This window comes from Psilocybe cubensis, chromosome 11 (assembly GCF_017499595.1).
Source record: "Psilocybe cubensis strain MGC-MH-2018 chromosome 11, whole genome shotgun sequence".
Taxonomy (NCBI): Eukaryota; Fungi; Basidiomycota; class Agaricomycetes; order Agaricales; family Agrocybaceae; genus Psilocybe; species Psilocybe cubensis.
In genome coordinates this window covers 2301267-2322758 of record NC_063009.1, presented here as the reverse complement: position 1 = coordinate 2322758, position 21492 = coordinate 2301267, and the positions used below count along the sequence as shown (strand labels likewise).

General features: G+C 47.2%; 6 protein-coding genes across 6 annotated transcripts; 3 read left to right on the top strand and 3 right to left on the bottom strand.

The window, feature by feature from the left end:
* Positions 1–404: 404 nt before the first annotated feature.
* On the top strand, positions 405–5997 carry JR316_0011825 (uncharacterized protein; the record flags this gene model as incomplete). Its single annotated transcript, XM_047897470.1, is given in 11 exon segments — positions 405–692; positions 745–2012; positions 2055–2211; positions 2702–3204; positions 3251–3686; positions 4035–4195; positions 4211–4297; positions 4324–4576; positions 4702–4718; positions 4784–4925; positions 4978–5997. The coding sequence occupies 11 exon segments, from the start codon at positions 405–407 to the stop codon at positions 5995–5997; spliced, it is 4332 nt and encodes a 1443-aa protein (XP_047743879.1).
* Positions 5998–6224: 227 nt separating this feature from the next.
* Positions 6225–7504, bottom strand: JR316_0011824 (uncharacterized protein; the record flags this gene model as incomplete). The annotated part of the gene is made up of 4 exons (XM_047897469.1): positions 6225–6797; positions 6846–7010; positions 7068–7276; positions 7330–7504. The coding sequence occupies 4 exons, from the start codon at positions 7502–7504 to the stop codon at positions 6225–6227; spliced, it is 1122 nt and encodes a 373-aa protein (XP_047743878.1).
* An 873-nt stretch (positions 7505–8377) lies between these two features.
* On the bottom strand, positions 8378–10075 carry JR316_0011823 (uncharacterized protein; the record flags this gene model as incomplete). Its single annotated transcript, XM_047897468.1, has 3 exons — positions 8378–8617; positions 8682–9139; positions 9817–10075. 3 exons carry the CDS (start codon positions 10073–10075, stop codon positions 8378–8380), a joined length of 957 nt encoding a protein of 318 aa, XP_047743877.1.
* A 391-nt stretch (positions 10076–10466) lies between these two features.
* Positions 10467–11106, top strand: JR316_0011822 (uncharacterized protein; the record flags this gene model as incomplete). Its single annotated transcript, XM_047897467.1, has 4 exons — positions 10467–10523; positions 10576–10597; positions 10662–10933; positions 10990–11106. 4 exons carry the CDS (start codon positions 10467–10469, stop codon positions 11104–11106), a joined length of 468 nt encoding a protein of 155 aa, XP_047743876.1.
* A 4089-nt stretch (positions 11107–15195) lies between these two features.
* Positions 15196–17415, bottom strand: JR316_0011821 (uncharacterized protein; the record flags this gene model as incomplete). Its single annotated transcript, XM_047897466.1, has 3 exons — positions 15196–15373; positions 15853–16487; positions 16552–17415. The coding sequence occupies 3 exons, from the start codon at positions 17413–17415 to the stop codon at positions 15196–15198; spliced, it is 1677 nt and encodes a 558-aa protein (XP_047743875.1).
* Positions 17416–20067: 2652 nt separating this feature from the next.
* JR316_0011820 (uncharacterized protein) lies at positions 20068–20826 on the top strand (the record flags this gene model as incomplete). Its single annotated transcript, XM_047897465.1, has 2 exons — positions 20068–20071; positions 20435–20826. 2 exons carry the CDS (start codon positions 20068–20070, stop codon positions 20824–20826), a joined length of 396 nt encoding a protein of 131 aa, XP_047743874.1.
* Positions 20827–21492: the final 666 nt, after the last annotated feature.

Below are 21492 nucleotides of genomic sequence, written 5' to 3'. Positions count from 1 at the left end.
TATATTGAGAATATCTCCATAAATATGAGGACTCACCTTCTACAAAAAATGTCATTCTGTAGCTGTTGAGATTATCTTTAATATGATATATGCCGGAGGAATGAGGGGCCAGCCAGTGAAAAGATATTTCAAAAACACTCCAAAGTGTGGTTCTGAAAGGGTCATTCTGCATCATATTGTACATTTATGATGGAATCACGTCCATTTTATGCATCTCTGAATCAAGTTTTGTTCATAGCATTTCACTCACTCATTCAAATATGCTGCAAAATAGGTCATATGAAAGCTATTTTCCCCCTCTTTACAACGGCATAATTGAGGGAAATTTATCTACAGAAATAAACATGTTATACTACATTTAGATCTGCGCTCACAGGCTGTCAGACTCTTTGTTTCCAACATCCATGGGCTTCAAGAAAGTACCTGATAGGGGATCGGATGAGGAGTTTCCCAATGTTCGGGAGGCCTCCTGGTCTAGTGGGGCCAAGAAACGAAAGAGAGGGCGGCCGAGGATCCACAAACTTCCTGCAGAATCATCATCAACAAACCTCCCTCAAACACCGACTTACTCTTTCCAAAACCATGAACACAACATTCTGGAAGAAGAAATACCTCATTATCCGGGAGATCTAACTGATCAGCAGGTACTTGATAACCTGAGACAGCTAGATGACGACAGAACGGGAGGAAAGGTATGTTTAACATGTTTTCAGTAGAATGATCAGGATGACTTTACCTATCCAGTCTCAAAATGATTACCTGAGGGAATGGCTCCCGAAACGAGAGGTGTATCTTGGAACAATGATTGGAGGAGAAGCCCCGGATCCGGATCTGAATGGACGGTGTCAGCAATGTCAAGGAATGTCTGGAGTGTGGAGATGTTGCCAATGCTTTGGCTCTAGAATTTTGTGTTCTGAATGCCTGCGAAGAAACCATCAATTTACACCTTTCCACCGCGTTGAGAAGTGGACGGGTCTATATTTCCGTCCGGGAGCTCTGTGGGAAGTGGGTGTCAAGTTGTATTTGGGTCATAATGGGAAGCGGTGTCCTTATCCCACGGATCCGAGCCATCTAGGATGCGACGGCGGAAACAATTCATCCGGGAGTCATGGGCACGGCGGAAACAATTCGCCCATCTTTGAGGATGAACACGGATTGGACCTGGATCCGCTTCCTGCGAGCAATGACCAAGAATCCTTTACAGCTCAGCTTCTGGCGGACCCAGAGGTACCCCATTTGGTTGAGCTGGACGATGGAGACGATGAAGACGATGATCTATTCGAGGAAGTCGATACAACCTATCTGGACCAACCTCGTCCAAAGGCAGCAGACAACAATGGAATTCCTTTCAAGGCAATTGTGCACACCTCCGGAGTCCATTATCTGCCCGTGCGAACATGCACATGCCGGTCCGTCCGCCTTCCGTCTATCGATTTACAGTATCTGGAGATGGGATTATTTGCAGCCAGCTTTGAAAACGTTCAAACTGTGTTCACAGTTGAGGTCCTTGAGGACTTTCGGATGGACAACCTCGAGTGCAAAACGTCGGCTTATCAGTATTACCAAAAGTTGCGAAGACTGACTTCGCCAGCGTTTCCAAAAAAGGTGCTGAACCGCTATCGTGAATTGAGAAGGCTTAGTAGAGAATACAGGGACCTTGTCCTGAGACGACAATACGGAGAAGGGCATACAAGAGAAGCGGTGGTCCCTTACTATCATCATTGCCATGATTCATCACCAGAGAGGATGGGTATTAATGTATCTGATCCAATTGATGGCGGATCTGATAGTCCGTCTCAAGAAGTCGGAATGTCAACGGACCCGTCTCTGGGACACGGCGGATTAGATGGTCCGCCTGCACCACAAATGACGCGGACCAAGGATCATCCCAAAGTTGAAGATAGGAGAGGGAAGTTGGCCTTATTCTGCCCCGCCTGTCCACAGCCTGGAATAAACCTACCCGATACCTGGATTGATGATGCTGACAGGCAAGTTTTAGTTATTCTTCAAGGGTGACTGCAATTAACAGCAAATAGCAATCTGTACATACATAGTTATGTTGCAGATGGTAATTTCAAAGCAGATCACCTCAATCAGAAAAACGAGGGAGACGATGTTTGGTTGAGCGTTGGAGAAGGATACATGACTGCTCTGGGCCCATACAAGGAGCACATCAAGGAAGCAATTTCTCTTGCTCCACGTTATAAACGGGTGCGTTATCTACCATGATTTATCTTTCACGGCGGATGCTTACGTTCCGTGTCACAATCTTCCACGGCGGATGCTTCCCTTCCGTGTCAAAAAAATCTTCCACGGCGGATGGCTTATCCTCCGTGTAAAAAAATATCAGGAACAAACATGTCATAACTACCACGCCCAGAAAGCTGAAAACAGAGTCAGCCCGGGTAAGAGAGTACGTGGAATTGGGGCACACGCTTGCGCTAGGCACGGATGCTTCTGTCCATCCAGCGTTGTCGATTTTGACAAAGGTGAAAAGCAGATGCACATGGATTGGTCTTTGACTCAGGCCAGGGAAACTACCAACACACAGGGAATCACAAAACATTTGGAAATCTACGATATAAACTGTCAATATTGCGTTAACTTGGCAAGGCGTCTCTCAGAGTCCACAAAAATGCATTGGCCACCTTCTGTTAAAATGATTTTTGCAATTGGTTTATTTCACGTCCACGGGCACAAGACGGAATGTCTTTACAACTACGCATCCACCTATGTCCCGGGTGTGGGAATCATTGACGGAGAAATCCTGGAGCCGTTGTGGTCCGTGTTAAATGACACATCCCGGAGTACACGTTCCGCTACCACTGCCCATCGAGCAGAGGTTTTGGACGACCACATGGGGGATTCCAACTGGAAGAAGACCATTAATATGGCTGCAACAATTGCTGCAAAGTTCAAACGGGCACGGGAACAGTCCGGAATCACAGACCGATTTTATAGGGGTATCACGGATCAACAAGATTCCGGGCTCATCAACACTTGGGAAGATGAAATTTCAAAAGCAGAAGCGGACCGAGAACAAGGTGTGGCCGACGCTGTTGGCAAGGTAATGGCAAGCAAAGTGAAAACGGCTGCTGGACGCCAAGAAATTGAATTGCATCTTTCAAATATGGAACTTACATCTAATGGTGCTACTGGAAAGGCAGCATGGATATCATCCGGCTTAAAACTGGAGCAAGCGCAGTACGATTATTTCAATTGCATCCTACAGAATTTAACATGCTTTTAGATTGGAGCTCAGGGACCATGTCAGAAAGCTCGGAAAGCATCCTTCCACCGCGCAGAAACTTGACTTGGTCAATAAACGTCGCTCCATGCGGACCCGCGTTGAAGCCTTCTGTCGATCTGCTATGACCTTCATGGGCGAAGATGTCTTGGAGGATATTCAAGGGGACATCGCTCCCATACTTGACTATGAAGTCAGTGACAACGACAATCCTGATCTTGGAAATGTCAACATTACCTGCGCGGATCCGGAACAACAGCCGCTTCCGTTTCCCTCCGCCGTCAAACAAGATTTCTTTGACGGCCTTGACGCGGGAACAAACCTCATTTTAAAAGGGCTTCGCAAACTTGAACTTCAAATAAGACATGGCCACGCAGAGGACTGTCTGGAAGCGGTCCGGTCAGCCTTGATCCAGCTTTCTTGGCAGTATAAATATCAGGTTCGGACCGCCGACTCCGTCTATATGGGGACTCGTGCTTGGGATGGCGTCAAGCTTTTGAATGCTTCCTGGAAATTGCACCGGCGACTCTCTACAACACAAACCGTCAGAAGATGATCTATTTATCTGCTGGCGTGCGAGACAAGGATAATATTCGGAAACAATATCCCATTCTGCAAGTCCATGATTGCAAGCATAGTAATGCCGTGTCGGATCCGAACATTCGCGGAGGAAGCTCGGACCGTCTAAGTTGGATTTGGAGATCCCGTCAGGGCCTGGACAATGATAATCAATTATACGTTAATGAGTGTGAGTACTGCTATTTGTATTTCTAATTTTTTTCTCAAGGGCTTCTTAGTCTTCAGGCTAAACTGGCTCCGCGCGCGAGCTCAGAGGAATAGATGGCAAGAGGAGCTGGCCTTGACAAAAAAGGAAATGGAATGGACTGTCAGATTTTATGTGTATATGGCAAAGACATGGCGTGCACGGCATGATTTTGTTCCTGACAGGTTAGTTGGTCACAGGGCAAATGCTCAAAAGCAGATTGCCATGTGGAATGATCTGGGGCGGGCCGCGGATAAGGTCTTCCGTCAAATTAACCCGGAGTATCCGTCCGTGTGGAGATTTATAATTACAGATTAACCAGTTCTTTGAACATTCTTGTTGTATCCCATCTCGTTGAATTCATGCACTTACCGCGGCTTTTTAAACCTCCTGTCGAGGACAAACATCATCTCCTTACCTATGATGAGCGACGTGCTCTGGCCAAAGTTCATGTCCATATTTGTGGTGCACGGATCCGTGCCAGATACCGTTTGTTCATTGCAAACGAAGACTCTGTTTCCTCCGTGCGTCGCCAAAAATGGATGTATTTGCTTGACCTGGAGGTGGTAAGACAGTAATTTTGAACGATTATATCTTGTATTGAGAACTGGTCGTCAGGCTATACTGCTGAGAGTACTCGGATACTGCTATGTCAATGGATTCAAAGTCGATATTCCATTTTTTATATCAGAAATTCTCAATCAGAGCGTACATGCCATTTTGAACTGAACTCCCCACCATCGAGCTGTTTTATTTGAATCTCTAAATCAAAGCTGGTCAGCATGGGAAGATGATGAAATTTTAAATCAGACCAAGAGCTGGGGATATTGGTGGAGGGACGGATTTGCTGAAGGCGATGAGTGGCAAGTTGCCTTTGTTACCGTTGAATCCCAAGCAAGAGAATTTTGGAACAAGGTATGTTTTTTTATTGCTGTGGATTATATCTGATTTGCATCCTTCCCACCAGGTGGTTCTGCCTGAATACCAACAAGAGGTACTCCGGCTAAATAATCAGAGGAAAGAAGCTAAGGAGGGCGCAAGTTCATCCACCTCTGGGCCTCCAAGAAATCAAGAAAACAATCCCAAGGGCAAGGGAAAGGTGGCTGAACGGACATCCGTCCCCACCTCAGGGAAGCACGGATCCGCGTTGACGGGAAAGCACGGCTCCGCGTTTTCACCGCCCACGGGGAAACCCAATCCGCCGACCCGTGTTGCAAACACGCGGGATGAAACATCCCCAATTGCAATTTCTGACCACAGACCGCCCTACTGTCCCCGCTGCGGTCAGCCTATCCTAACGGGCGTAATGAGGGAGTTGGCTCACCTGCGCCGGAATGTGGCGGACAAAATGAAGAATGCCCATAAAGCAGTGACTACTTCTTCGGCCGCCTTGGGCAGATATTCTGTATTGGAGAAGATGTGGATTGACTCTAAGGAGCTCCCGTTCTCTAACGGCAAGGGGCTTTCAGCCAAATACAAATTTCAGCATCCCGTTCACCCTTCTCCTAACAGTTGGGGCGCTATAACGGCTCAAGCCCGGTCCTTCGAGGTCTCAAAGCTCAAAGTCGCTTCATTTTACATCAACGACATTTTTTATTCTTTTATTGCCGTCAAGGAACTACCTTTTCATCCACTCTGGTATCATTCGCCACCCTCCAACACTGCAAATATTCATCTCCCAACAGATACTCTGCCTACGCCCGGTTCCGTCAGCCCTCCGTCAAATGCACACACCAGCAATGCCTTCCTTTTTAACGCAAGGTCAAGACCTGTTTTCCCGGGAGAAGAGGATGATATTGATAGTACGTCCGATACCACTGAATCCTCTACACCAGCTACGTTTTTAGAGCATCTCGCACAGGACTTTGAAGAGGAGGCGGATGAGGAGTCTTCCGCCGGTGATACGACGGAGGAGTCAGATGCTTCCGGTAACTCGGAAGAGCTTAGCGAGGACGTGTCGGAAACACCCTGGGATGAGGAATCTTAGTTGCCCACCTCTCGCACAGGACATCGAAGAGGAGGCGGATGATGCCTTTTCCGCCGGTAATACGACAGCGGAGTCCGATGATTCTGGTAACCTTGGAAGAGCTTAGCGCGGGCGCGTCGGAAACACCCTGGGACAGAGAATTCTGGTTGTGCTGTAGCTTTCGTACTGTTTTGGTTTGGAAATATAAAAAAATCTTCCCCAAACCCAACTTCCAAGTCAAAAACTGATCATATTTCAAAATCAAAAGTGTTGGTGGCCGGTAAATTTGCAAAAAGATTGTACGTAGTAGACCATCCCGCCTCTTGGACTCCCAGCTCTTTAAATACAGTCCTACGCATGTAATAGACTATGACTGCCCTATCTCCCTCGCACACCGCGCCGTGTTGAAGCAACCTGCCGGTAATTGCAACAAGGGTCATGGGATCATACTTGTACCGAAGTCCAAGGCCCGGAAGCTCAAGCCGTCCGTGTTCACCCTTCCCAAGCGGCATCAAAAAATCGTACCATGAGTAGCACGACCCATTATCCCGATGGTATGGTGTATCTCGGTTGCTGATCACGGTCATGACTCCAAAGGGCGAACTCCAAATTGTGAGAATTTGCTTCAATATTTCAGCCTTATGGACAAGCTCCGGTTCCGCAGCAAGCCGTTGAAGAAATTTCATTCCCGCCCAGTACTGCTCGGGATGTATAATGCTCAAGATGGCTCCCAGCAAAGCCGAAGATGTCGTCATGTCTCGTATAAACTCCTGTCCAATTGGATTACACAAGTCCAAGGAGACCTCAAGCGGGTTGGACGTCTGAGGAAAATATGAGGCAGTATAATAATTAGCATACAAGTTTCTCACCTCATGGCCTTGCTGAAACCATGCCGGGGAGAAGTTAATATTTCCAGGTTGAACCCAACCTGGCTCATGTCGAAAGTAACTGTCATTGACCCTCCAGCTTGTGGCCAAAGGTACCGCCTTGTGAATCATTGTTTCAATATCCCGTAATGAATTCCACACACTCTCCTGTTACTCTTTAGAAAGCATAATATATGAATTAATTGGTCTGTTTCTAAAACTCACCACCCTTGTCTCTGACAAAATACCTGGCAGGTACCACACCAATATGTTGCCTGCACTATCGACCACAGTTCCGGGCAGGGTTTGGTACTGTAACGCGGAATGCACCAGAGAAAACTTGTCTTTCAGGCGAGCCTCAACGGTAGAATTCTGACCCGTGCAACGTGCACTGAGATGAGTCAAATATTCTTCTGCATCCCACGTCGTATATTCTGCCATTCACACATTATTTAATCTCAATTTTCAAAGCTTATTGATTGCATACCTTGATTTTCAAATGCCTGCAAAATCACCTCCACAGCTAGATTGCACTCAAACATGGTCTCAGCACTGAAGTTTTCCCGGATTTGATTAGGCAGTTCTGCATGCCAAAGACGACTAGCTATCTTTGCCTTCATGTAGTTTGAGAGGGATTGGGTTAGCTCAAAGGCATAATCCATACTATCAGGGTATGTGGAAAGGAATTTGCTGCCAGTATAATCTATACACCTTATTACATATATTAACGGTCATCCAATGTACGATTCAAGGCGGATATTTGTCGGAATACAGAAGCGGATGGATGAATGGGTCCGTCTGACAGCACAACACGGGTCAAGCGGATCCGTCTGCTTGCAATACACGGGATGCAAATGGACCCGTCCGGCTCATTTCCGGCCCGTGTTTCTTCCGTGTAGGTAGACGCGCGGATCCCGCAGGCCACCCGGCGGCTCCATTTAGCGCTAAATGGCACGTCATGTACGCTATGATTTGCCAGGCTAAATCACATGTACATCACGCTAATCTCCTAATTAGGTAGCGGAAGTAAATCCACCGTGTCTCACGTAATATCCTTATTATTAAATCTTAGGTAATGTACATTATAAATAAACTGTCTTATGTGGAAGAGACTCGCATACTTGCGAGGAAGTTGGACAATACTAATTAACTTGAGTCTTGTTGATTGGTTGTTCCAGTTCTCCCAGGAGTGGTGTAGGAAGAACAATCGACATACAGGCTGAATCTTTCACACCAGGTCTGTGAATGCACAATTTAAAAAATGTAAATTCAAGTATGTGCGTGCAAAATACATAAAAGCTAGATAAATGATGAGACAATGGGATATGTGTAATGGATGTGTATGCAATGAGAAAATATAGAGGCCGAGGACGTGTGTAACCTCCAAACAGGAAGATGAGTGAATTACAAGGGCAATGTGGCAAGGCTCCGACTAAGGTTGCATATTCAATTCAAGCGGGATGCCTGGGATGTGTTGAGCAAGGAAAATTTAGACTGGCAAAAGAGGAAAGGTGGACAAGAGGCCATGGAATGACTTATAGAATCTCCTTGTGCATGTTCTTGTACTTTTTCAGCTCCTCTTCTAATTCCTTGAACCTTGCCTCCACCTCTTGCCTCTGCTGTGCCTCATGTTCAGCATGCTCTTCGGCCCGTTGCCTCTGCTCTGCCTCACGCTCAGCACGCTCTTCGGCCCGTTGCCTCTGCTCTGCCTCACGCTCAGCATGCTCTTCAGCCTCCCTCCTTTTCTTGTCCTTGGCCAAGTGGTGTTCTGCAATCTTGACCAAAAGTCAGTATGGAGTTCCAAACAACAAATAAAATTGTGAAAATTGTGACACATACCTCTGCTTCAAACTCATGTAGAGCATCATGATAATCCTCAATTACGGACATGATTTGTGCCTCCGGATTCCCAACATACAAAGCGAGAGCTCTCCACTTTCCATCAAGAACCCTAAACACAGTTTCACTTGGAGTATAAAGCTTTTTAAGTGTGTCGTAGAAAAGACCTGCAAAGTGGAAGCAGTTGCTATTCCACAGGTGATACCGTGGTCCCTTCTTGTTCAGGATGTTTGCAATTAGTGCAATATTGTAGACAGATGGTCGTTTGTCAGGGGTGCGTTGGAGGTTGCCAGTACCATCATTCTCGAATTCTAGGTGGCACATGCATTCTTCACCTGAGCGCTGGCCTCTGGGAGCCAATGTAACAGTATCAGATGCCCTTCCATCCAATGTGCTGGAAGAAAAGGCCCCGGGAAGCTCCCCTACAGGCGTATCCCCACCGGACCCAAAATATTTGTCTGAAATCCGCGAGATTTTGGGTCTCCAATCCGCGAAACCGGACGGTCATTTTGCCAAGACCTTCCTATTTAGGTAATTTCTCTCCCCCTCAGACGGAGTCAAAGGAGCAAAAAAAAAGGCGCAAAAAATTCTACAGCTTTTTTCAAGCAGTCTTTTTCACTGTTCTTCTGTTTTTGGCAGTCAGAAAGCGTTTATGTCCTCACAAGGAAACTAATTTTTGTCCATATTTGGCAGCGCGCCCTATTTGCCGGCCAGACCAGCCGCCCATGCAGATTATTCTCCTCAAATCCGCAGTGCCCCGGTCAAAGGTAGGCCTCCGGACCTCTCAAATCCGCGAAAAACGGACAGTAAAATGCTATTTTCTCAGGTCTCAAATCCGCGAAAAGTCGATACGCCCCTAGGGGAGCTTCCCGGGGCCTGGAAGAAATGGAGGATGTCATTGAAGAACTAGAGGATGGCATTGAAAAACTAGAGGGTGGCATTGAAGAACCAGAGGATGAGGTTCTCAACGAAGACAACATTTTGTTCAATGACTTTGACCTTTTGGGAAATAGCGAGTTGTGTCTTCCCTGGTGCTTGGGGGATCTTGGACTCAAAGGGAAGCGTGTTGGATGCACAGACAAATACTCAGTGTTAGGCTGTGGTTGCGCCGTATTCAACGACCAGGGCCTGTTACCTTCGTCCTCTCGTCCTCGTTCGAAGTACAGAAAGTGTGTTTCTCCTTTAGGGTCCCTGAGTTCCACCAGGAGGGATTCGTGCGCTGAAGTAGCCTTGATATTCTTCATCAGTGATACCTTCACCACACGTAACGCCGTCATGTCTTCTTTGGAACGCCCACCATAGGCCTCGATGAGATGCGCCAGGTATGCTTTCACATCCATCTCCCTTTCGGGGACGAGTTCTGGGTATGTCTGTGGCTTGGCCTTCAACGACATTTTGAAAAAAGGGTGGATACGGTTAACGAAGGAGGACAAGTAGCTTTTGAGGGAGAATTTCATCGCGTACGGTTGGTGGCTGACTTCAGGTCTGTGTATGGAAGGCAAACGCTAATGCAATGTCCGAGGGGTCTTAGTGGGAGTTGGCACCGCTTTGCAGAACGAAATCAAGACATCTGCAATGCGTGACAGTGTGCCACAGAGGTGACCCATGGCCATCGCCGTTGTGTTACCACTGCAGGGGTTACAATGATATGACCGGTTACTCTCCAGAGTTTTATGACATAATTCTGGGACCAACACCAGCATTGACTGGCGGAGAAAATTCAATCTGACGCTGAGGTACCGGCTTCGAGTACAACAAGTTTGCATCCTCCGAGTTCGCCTCAAAATGGCCAAAGACAACTATCAAGCAACACCTCCTCAAGCTCGCCCCATTCGTCTTCATGTCATTATTTATTAAAGGAAGGGGACGCTCTCGATACTGTTACATGCGCCAGAAACGGTCCGCGCCGCAGCGAAGTATGCATGCGCTCACTTGATTTCAAAAGCGAAGCAACTGGTGACTCAACAAATGTGACCCAAGAACAACCATCCGTGTACCAAATCGCGGTGCTCGCAAACACCTTGCACGGACTGCAATCGCAATACCATTTATGGGACGCCAATCGCTACCATTTCTCGGGCATGCTTTACACCATTCTCAAGGAGCTTTATCATCCTCATGAAACTGTTATGCGGGTCCGTTATGAAATCTGGAAGCGCACTGGCATACCCTTGTTCTCTCCGCCACCTATCGAAACCATATTGTCCGTCATTGATGATTACCGTGTTGATCTCGAAAACTTCGAGGCCGAGGTATGTGTTATACTTTTTGTCTGACATTTGGGACTTGATCATGACTTTTCCTCAAGGTTCAAGAAAGACACAACAAGAATCAAGTTGAGGCCGAGGTGAGGGCTGAACAAGCAGAAGCGAGAGTTAAAGCGCTAGAAGAAGAGTTGAAGGCGTACAAGAACGCACAGAAGTAGATCTCGTAAGCGATTCAATTTTAATGTCCACGCCACCGAGTTCATCAGACTCACGATAATATCTCAATGTTGAATATTTTAGAAACTAGAATCAGGAATGGTCAGTGTGGTACCATTCTCCAGGGCATTCCTCAATTGAAATATATCACCGTCCTTGTCCGCAGTTTGCATCTACACTCTGAATATGTTTGACGATGATCTTTTTTGGTATTTTAAACACATTTATGGCTCGTCGTACGTGTACTATAGAAATATGTTACACTCTTCGTTCGGCTGCTTAGATCTTAACACTCATTTGATCACACAGTCTCCTGTTCTCAGGCTCGTAAATGCACATTGACTTGAATGTTGAACCACTGCCAGAAGAAATAATGTAAGTGGTTCAATATTTTCTTTTGAACGTCTCCTCGCCAAAATTGCTGTAGAATCCCTGTCAAGTAATATGCAAAACCACATGTAACTGCAATCTCACTGAAGATATAATTCATTGCAAGAAATCCGATAGAGAAGATTAAAAAATAAGAGAGGGCGCGCGCACATCACACAGTATCAAAAATGGGACCTACACACTCGCCGCAAGCACCAATGCGACATGTAACAGCTTGGACGGCGGGGTGAGCAGTGACCAATTGGGATTTCGCATTCCCACCACCGTTCTCGTTCACCGGCGTTTCCGCCTACCCGCCTACATACATTGTTGTCGAGGCGGAAGACAAAGGCGCTGGGGAGACACACAGCTGCGAATTTTGAATCGAATGCCTTTGCGCTGCGTTCACCATTAGCACCGATACACCCACGCGCAGGCACGGGTGCGCGCGTCCTAGTCAAGATGTGATAACAATGCATCAGCCCGGTGTTCATCAATCCATCCCGCCCCACTATCGCAACACAAATTGGCTAAGGACACTTCGGTAATTTTTAGAGTAGAAACACCCAATTCCAGCAGTAGAACATGTCCAACATTTCGAATGGTCAGTGGTGTGTGTTTCATTCAACGTGTAAAATGCACCATTTCATCAGTATCTGCCCACGCTTCAACTCAGCATCACGGTTCGCATTAGCGTCGTCGTCGTCGTCTGAGATCAGGAGGTGTAAATCCATCCTCTTCGACTCTCTGTGCGTAGGATAACCCCAGCCGGTCAAGAGCGTTTGTCGAGAGCGATGTCACCCTCTCAAAGATGGAGAATAATATTGATGGTTCCGGTATCCAGAGGGCGCATATATGCGTGTTGTAAAGCTCTGATATGCCTCCAGGCTCCGAGATCCAGACCGCCTGCGACCCAAGGAAATTAAATGAAACTGCACATATAACAAATCCAGCACAAAACAAGCGCAAGAAAAAAAACATGGGCTAGGGGAAGCAGAGCGAGTGTAGGACGCGGACACAGGGTGCGCATCCGGCCCACCCAGCCATACAGGGACGCGTACGCGCACTCCCTCACGTCATGGTACTCGTTGGGGGTGGCATAGCACTAACTCGGCGAGATTACCCAGTCCCAAAGTACTAACAGACAAAAAAAAGAACGTAATTGCGGAAATATGGGACTCGCCACCGCCAACGCGAAATGGCAGCAAAATGCCATGCATGGATAGCACAGGTGATGTCGATAGAGACGCCAAACAAAGTGGCTTGAAGACAGAGTGCACCGAGCAGTCAGCAGGATAAATCTGGCGGCTGCTGAGCTGCTGACCGCTATGAGGTAGGGGTAGCAGGGGTTACACCATCGGTATGATACAGCGTGTCACACACATGTCTCTTTCTCTTTCTCTGTGGGAATCAAGAAGAAAGCGAAAGCGAAAGCGCGGAGCAGAAGCTCAGTCGACGTTTGCCAAAACAGCAACAACAGACAGTCTGATTCGGCTTGTATTTCAGAAAGTGAGTCAACGCGATATGATATCACAGTCCGAGGTTGCAAATCCTTTTAGCTCTCGTCAAGTCAAACCGCCACCTGCATAATGACCCCTGTCAAAAATCTTATCCGCGTCGGACAGTCAAGTCACGCACAACGCGACATCACCCTCGATGGGTAGGCAAAGTACAAAAAAAGAGTTAGAATGATCAACTTGACTGGAGAATCGGGATTATTCTATTCAGAAACCCTAGAAACCCCTAGAAACCCCTAGAAACCCCAGGGGTTTCTGAATAGTCCTCGAAGCAACATTCTAAACCCCTGCTTGAACATGTATGGGAGGTTTAAGGTCCGACCTAGCTTTGCTGGTCTGCCGTGTCGTGCCGTCGTCGTTGCTTTTGAATCAATAGTTGATCGTCTTCATGTAAATATATTCAATGGTTCAATTCCTGTACGATAACGCCTCTAATGCAAGCCATAGTGCCAATGAAACTCATAAAACCCATTCAGTGAACTTTCAAGTCGTTTAATGGTTATTTATTGGAAGGGATGTCATATTTGATGTTTATGAACACCAAGGTAGGGCATCCAGAGTACTATAAGATACAAAAGATAGTACTAGAGAGAATAGTAGTGGTGTCAGGTGCAAAGAACTACATTATACAGACGTTTATAGGCTTTTACCTTGTTCATTTACTGCTTTTTCATTTTCGAGCGAAGTTGCACCTACATGGCCACATGAAACGGCCCGCATGAGAATACAAGCTCCTACCTAATCCGCCGAAGCGGCATTCTGAACATTCATCACACCTTCATCACAACATTCATAACGATTTTATGAATTTTGGGGGTTTCTATGGGGTTTCTAGGGTTTCTGGGGTTTCTGAATAGAATAATCCGGAGAATCGGATTCAAAATACGTATCACAGTCACTTTACCTCTGCCTTCGAGTTTCCGGCGTTCTCCTCTCCCTCCCCAGAGTTCAGGTCCCCAACGCGCCAACTATTGCTTCCTACAAGTCTATACGTCTGGATCCAATTCAATAGCATAGGAAGAAGCACGTAAAGTTAAACGAAACAAAAGCAGAATTGGTTTTGAGTGGACTTGACACTGCTGGCGCTGATACATATTTGATAGAAAAATATGTATCGGTAATTATGTTTCCTGTTGGTTTTCGACGTATTTTTCTTGTATATAGAGTCCGGGGTTACCCAATTAGGGAAGCCCGAAGCCTATATTCCAATAAAATACGTCAAAAAAATGTAGGAAACATAATTACTGGGTCTTATTTTCTTTGAAAATATGTATGAGCGCCAGCGGTGTGAGCACAAAGCAGGGAAGAATCAAAAATGAAAAAGCTTATTTGTCCCTGTTATGTCCGTTCCCAGCACGTGTTTATCAATCCTCCTGACTCCTTCTCACGAAACGACCAGCACAACCACGAAGTTGGCAATACTTTGGGCAATACGGCTATCAATGGGCCCATGAACAGGTGACTTTCCTTTTTTTTTGCAGCCAGTCGTGTACTTTGTCGTGCAAGGGTCCTACCTCAATGATCCGTACTCAACATCATCCTCTACTCGACCTACGTCGCCTCTTCTGAACCACTACTGAACTTGAACTGCTGCTCAATCTCAACCTCGACCTCAATATCAATGACGCCTGGAGGCCTCAACATCGCTCCCACCATAATTATATCTCGTTAAGTAATCATACTATTCCACGTCTCTGCCCCGATTTTGAGGTGTAACCCACCGAGAGTGTCTTGATACAGAGTTTACGTTCAACCTGTGGGATCTGGAATCTGGGTCGAGCGCGCGACACTCGTCAGACCGAATTCAGAGAACGGAGGGGTGACATGCCAGGTAATGTATGCTTTTCTTGTATGGTACAAATGACAAGTTTTCTACTACTTCCATCTCCACCTCCACTTTACCCATCTCTCGCTGCACCACGTCATCGCCTCTTGCGATGAACATACCTCCCAGAGTCGGTGCAAGTTACAAGGCGGCTGCTCGGTGTTCAGCCGCCCTTGTTGCCCGAGGGAAGACCATCCCAGAATCAGGACATGTTATGTAGATGACGGATGTACCCAGGCGTTGCGGGTACCAAGTCAATTTACTTTTACAGGTGCTCATAAGTAGGAGCGCAAGAGCGTATCATGATGAGCGTAGATTGACGGCGCGACGAGGATCCGGCCTTCAACTTGCGTGCCATGAATGTGAAAAGATACTAGGATTCAAGCAGAGGAAAGCGCGCGGTTTTTGAGTCGGGGGAGCCCGAGCTTAAGCGACTCGCGTACTCGCGAGGAAGTTGGACAATAATTAACTTGAGTCTTGTTGTTTGGTTGTTCCGGTTTGCCTGAGGGCTGTGTAGGAAGAACAATCGACATGCGGGCTGAATCTTTCACACCAGGTCTGTGAATGCACAATTTAAAATAATGTAGATTCAAGTATGTGTGTGCAAAATACATAAAAGCTAGATAAATGATGAGACAATGGGATATATGTGATGGATGTGTATACGATGAGAAAATATAAAGGGCGAGGACGTGTTTAACCTTTGAACAGGAAGACAAGCAATGGTATGATGATTACAATGTGCTGTGAATCAGACGAGTGAGCCATAAATGAAAAAAAATCCATATCCATCTTATGTCGAACGCAATTGATCGGATGCTGAAGGTCCCGCATGCTGAGGGCGTGAAACGAGTGTCGGCCGGCGAACACTCGGAGTTGACCATGGGCTCGCGATGCACACAGGTTCGACGAATAGAGTATACAGCGAGCGCCTAAGGTCGCCTCTTCAGTTCAAGTGGGACACCTGGGATGTTGAGCGAGGAGAATTTAGACTGGCGAACGAGGAAAGGTGGATAACAGGACATGCAATGACTTACGGACTCTCCTTGAGCATGTTTTTGTATCTTTTCAACTCCTCTTCTACCTGCTCCCTCAAGCGCGCTTCATTTTGAGCGCGCCTGTCCGCCTCTTCCCTCCGCCGCGCCTCCTCTTCCCTCAAGCGCGCTTCATTTTGAGCGCGCCTTTCCGCCTCTTCCCTCAAGCGCGCCTCCTCTTCCCTCCGCCGCGCCTCCTCTTCCCTCAAGCGCGCTTCATTTTGAGCGCGCCTTTCCGCCTCTTCCCTCCGCCGCGCCTCCTCTTCCCTCAAGCGCGCTTCATTTTGAGCGCGCCTTTCCGCCTCTTCCCTCCGCCCCCTCTCCTCTTGCTTCAAGCGTGTTTCGTTTAGAGCGCGGTAGTTCGCCTCTTTCTTCTGGTTCCCCTCCATCTGCAACCGTTTCTCCAACTCTCTCCTCTGCTGCGCTTCACTTTCAGCGCGCTGGGCCTCACTTTCAGCGCGCTGGGCCTCACTTCGAGCGAGATCTTTAGCCTCTTTCTTCTCCTGCGCCTCAGTATCAGCGCGCTGCGCTTCAGTATCAGCGCGGTGCGCCTCACTTCTGGCGCGCTCGTCGGCCTCTTGGGCCCTTTCTTCGGCCTCCCTCTTGGCCTTATCCCTCGCGACGTGGAGATTCTCAATCTTGAGCAACAGTCAGCATGGAGGTCCAAACAACCAATAAATTGTTGAAAATTGTGACACGTACCTTGGTGTGAAATTGTTGGCGAGCGTCGCGATACTGATCAATGATGGAGGCAATTGTCTGCTCCGGATCTTTAGCATACAGAGGAAATCTCTTCCATTTTCCATTCAGTTTCTCCAAGATGGTTTCGCTCGGATTGTACAGTTTATTAAGAGTGTCGTAAAGGAGACCGGCGAAATGGTAACAATTGCTTTTGAAGAGGTGGTAACGCGGCACCTCCTTGTTCAAGATGTCTGCAATCAATGCAATATCGTACACGGACGGTCGTGCGTGTAGGACGCCCGGGACGTTGCCAGTTCCTTCTCTCTCGAATTCTAGCCGGCACATGCACTTCTCGCCCGAGCGCCGGCCGTCGGGAACACATGTCACGGTATCGCACGCTGTGCCCATCGAAGAATCACTGACAGATTGAGAAGCACTAGAAGATGCGGTGCTCAGCGAAGATATCGTTTGGTTCAATAATAATTCCGACTGTCTGCGAAGTAGGCTTTTCTGTCTTCGGTTTTTCTTCCTGGAACTCACACTCGGAGAGTAGCTCGGTGTCGGGCCTGCAGACAATTGCTCAGTGTCAGGCGGTGGTTGCGCCGGACCCGACGAGCTGCGCTTTCCATCATTAACGTCCCGTGCTCGTTCAAAGTACAGGTAGTGAGCGCCTCCGTTGGGGTCCCTAAGTTCGACCAGGAGGGATTCGTGCCTTGATTTGGTCTTGACATTCTTCATCAGCGATACCTTCACCACACATAGCTCCGTCATGTATTCACTGGGACGCCAACCATAGGCATCGACGAGTTTCTCCAGGTATGCTTGCAGACTATGCGTGTCGCGGATGAGCTCTGGGTATTTCTGTGACTCGGCTTCTGACGACATTTTGAAAAAACGGTGGAGATGGTTAACGAAGGAGGACCAGTAGCTTTTGAGGGGGAATTTCATCGCGAGAAAAGTGATGGATAAAAGGGACTTGAACTAAGGGTTGAACGTTGACGCTGCACGTTGTTGCAGTGTGAGGTTTTCACCGCTGCTAGATAACGCGTGTTGAACTTTGCGCAACGAGGCACAACGATCGGGCTGTGCGCTAAAATTAGAGTTGTCCGGATGCTATAGATTTGTGGCAGTTGCCGGAGGTTTCCCACCATGTCAAGTGTGCCAATGGCCTCGAGTTTATCTGGCCAAAATACCTTAGATATATGTTTTTAATACAACTACATAGCTGACATATAGTCAGGCGCTTGCTGTTGACAAACATTAGAGACTTGAACACATGTGTACGTTGGCAACTTGAAAACGTCCTCGAGATTCGCTTCATGTACTCCATTTTGTCAAGGCAGTGATGACAATCGATACTTTGTTGAAACTGGTGATTTACTCTACATGCGGCACCTATTTTAACACAAGTCCTCATCTACGAATCGTAATTCTCTTTTACTAATTTGACTGCAGCCACAATCATTCAACCTCCTCTCCTATTGATTTTCTTGTACACAACCTTGAAAATTCCAGATGACTCGTAAAGTTCTTATTGAGCATATAAAATACATAATTTCAATATCGGTATGACATGATATCTTGAAACGGCGCTACTATGCTTCGGATATGACGGCCCCTTGTTAATTTACGGATGCAAATATCTGTGCATGTAAAAGGCCAGCAAAGGGCGTGTAAACGCATAACAAGTCAATTCGATTGCTGTGTTTGAGTAGCCAGTTGGGATTTTACCCTGGAAGGATGTGTATATTCCCGAAACGATCATAGAGCTTACCAGTTGTCTGATTATGCGGAATGTTGCGTAGCACGATCGAAACGTCTGTACCACGCTGTGAGAGGACCGTTAATTAAACAGGATATCAACAAATCTTTTGGACACACAATCGAGTGCTGAAGGGAAAACATGCGATACAAAAGAAGAATTAGGGCCTCCTTGCGGCGGCCACACATCTACTAGTCCTCCCCAATGTGGTACGACGGGTTCATAAACTTAACCTGATTGACAAAACCATATTTCGCCGACCGGAAGCCGATGTATTCATATCCAGACACGTCTCGATCCAACCCACGTAGTTAATTCGGGTCGTCAATGGTTTTTTTACACTTTGGCCCATACAATCGTTTGATGTGCTTTCGTGTGATTGATTCCTTCATTTATTGCATAGATTAAGTGTACAGAACCTCAAATCACGATACTATGGTTTTGTAGCCTTGTTGCAAACGCGTTGATCGCCAAAATCAATATAGATCGTACTTTTATTAGGCTAGGCTGCACAATCTGACTGCACAAACAACACATCGTGGAGGATCGGGATACACCAAGTTGTGGATCAATTGACCGCCCATATTTAAAAGGTAGAAGGGATTATTTTGGAATTCTAGACAAGCCTTTCGGATTGATTTTAGACACAGCCATGCGAGCCGACTTTCCCCTCTTGCAAGTAAAATTGGGTTTAAATGTATTTCTAAGCAACGTATATTCGTGTCTATAGCGCAAGAGGCCACTGAATGCACATCCGCCAAAACAAGGCATGACGGCGTTGCGGGTGATGAAAGCATCTCTTATGAAAAATCCCTCCTCCTGGAACACGGAGGCCCAAACGGAGTATCACATAATCTCTATTTCGTACCACTCGGACGAGACACAGATGACGCCGCCAAGTCCAGATTTCGCAAGCATTTCAGTGTTTAACTGTAGTGCTCCCCTCAACTCTCTGAGTTCGTGGCATGTAAATTCATCTTCGTCTCCGGGTCCGGTGTGATCGAGCATGGCGAACTAGACTCCCTCTGCGTAACATACCCCCAGCGGCTCAATAGCGTCTGTCGCGAGCGATGTCATGCCGTCAAAAATGAAAAATAAAACTAATGCTTGGGTTATCCAGAAGGCGCATAGGCGTGTTTCGAAACTTTGATATTCTGGGCACAGACACGGACACCCAGACAGACGCGCGTGCGTGTGCAATCCCTCAGCTCGGCCGGTGATCGCGCTCGTTTGGCGTAGGATATCGCTCACTCGGCGAGATCACCCAGGCCCAAAGCACAAACAGACAAAAAAAAAAGAACAAAAATGCAGAAATCTGGGGGCCTGCCACCACTAACGCGAAATGCATAGCCAAATGCCATGGATGGAAAGCATAAATGATGGCGATAGAGATGTCGAACCAAAATGGCTCGAAGGGTGCCCCGAGGACAGCCAGCACGCCATATCTGACCGTAACTGCTTCGCTAACAACTGTAGGGTAGGAGCAGCGGTGGTTGTACTATCGGTATGGATATTGTGGCACATACATGTGTCTCTTTCTCTTTCTCTGTGGGAAACAAAGAGAAAGCGAAAGTGAAAGTACGGAGCAAAAGCTCAATCGACATTTGCCAAAACAACGACAGAAAGTCCAATTCGGCCTGCATTTCAGGGAAGTCAGTCAGCGCGATATCACAGTCCGAGGTTGTAAATCGTCAAGTCAAACCGCCACCTGCATAATGATCCCTGTCGAAAATCTTGCGAAAATCTCATCCGCGTCGGATAGTTAACCACTGGCGATGGGTAGGTATATTTCAGGGGCAGAATTAGAATCATCAACTTGACTGGAGACTTGGATCCCGCAGGGGCAAGATACATGATACGCATGACAGTCACTTTACCTTTGCCCTCAAGTTTTCCGGCGTTCTCCTCTCCCTCTCTAGAGCTCAGGACCCCAACGCGCCAAATATTTTTTCCTGCAAGTTTAGACACCTGGATGCAATTCAGACAGCATATGAAGAAGCACGTAATGTTAAACAGAGGAAAAGCAGAGGTGGTTTGAGTGGACTTGAGGACAAAGAAGAATCAAATCAAAAAGGCTTATTTGTCCCTGTTATGTCCGTTCCCAGCACGTGTTAATGTGACAATCCACTCCTGATTTCTCAGCAGCAAGACACGGACAGCGACAAGCACAACCACGAAGTAGGCAATACACTATTATAATGGCTGAATCAGCCCACCTATTATGGAAGCTGCGATGCGACAGGGTCATCAACCGCGAAGGCGAAACCCTTAACTCCACGGAAATCAAAAATAAATTCATCGCCATGATGAATCAACGCCTCAGACTGGACGTCGCAATGTGCAACCCAAGATACGGTAAGAAAGCCACAAGCACCTGGATGGTGCAGGAAACATGGAGGGGCACACTGAAAAATGAGACGAAGCTCCCGTGGGAATGGATCAAGAACAGCAGAGGAGTTTTAGTGGGTATTGATCCAGTTAAGGATGATGGCAGAGCCAGAGGTAGGACGAACTACCACACGCCCATCACCTGAAAACGCCGTTATAACGGGCTGGATTAGAGTCCCACACTAAGTGCTTAAATGCATTTCTTCTCGGTGATTCCCATATATTTAAACACTGTTCTACTGACATCGAGGTGTAATCCCTCGAAAAACACAAGCGGGCTGCAAGGCAATGACTAGGTCGCTGCCGACCAGCCGACAACGCTCCACCAAAAAAAAAAAAAAAAAAAAAAAAAAACTACTATCAATGGACCTCACAGATATACAACCCGCATCTGACGGACCAAGCTCTTGAATAGAATAAACAGATGACCTCTTTTTATTCATGCTCAGCGCCACAGACAGGCGGACGGACATACGCGAATGTGCATACTATACACCCACGCGCTCACGCACACGAACCCACGTCGGTCTCGTAAACTCTTCTCCTCCCTCTACCTTTTTATCATATCACTGTCTTCGTCCTCACGCTCCAGACTGTCAGAATATTCGCCACAGCTCGGATGACTACAGCATCTTGCCAGCACGCTGATCCAGGTGTTGTACTGTACTGAAAAGGAGTTGGAAATTGAGAATCGGGAAATGGGATACAAATAAATTTGCAGTCTCCATTGTCTAGTACCTAGTGGCGAGACTCGTGATGACGACGGCGTCGGACTTGAACGGCGTGAGACAGCGTTATCGGGCATGGATAGG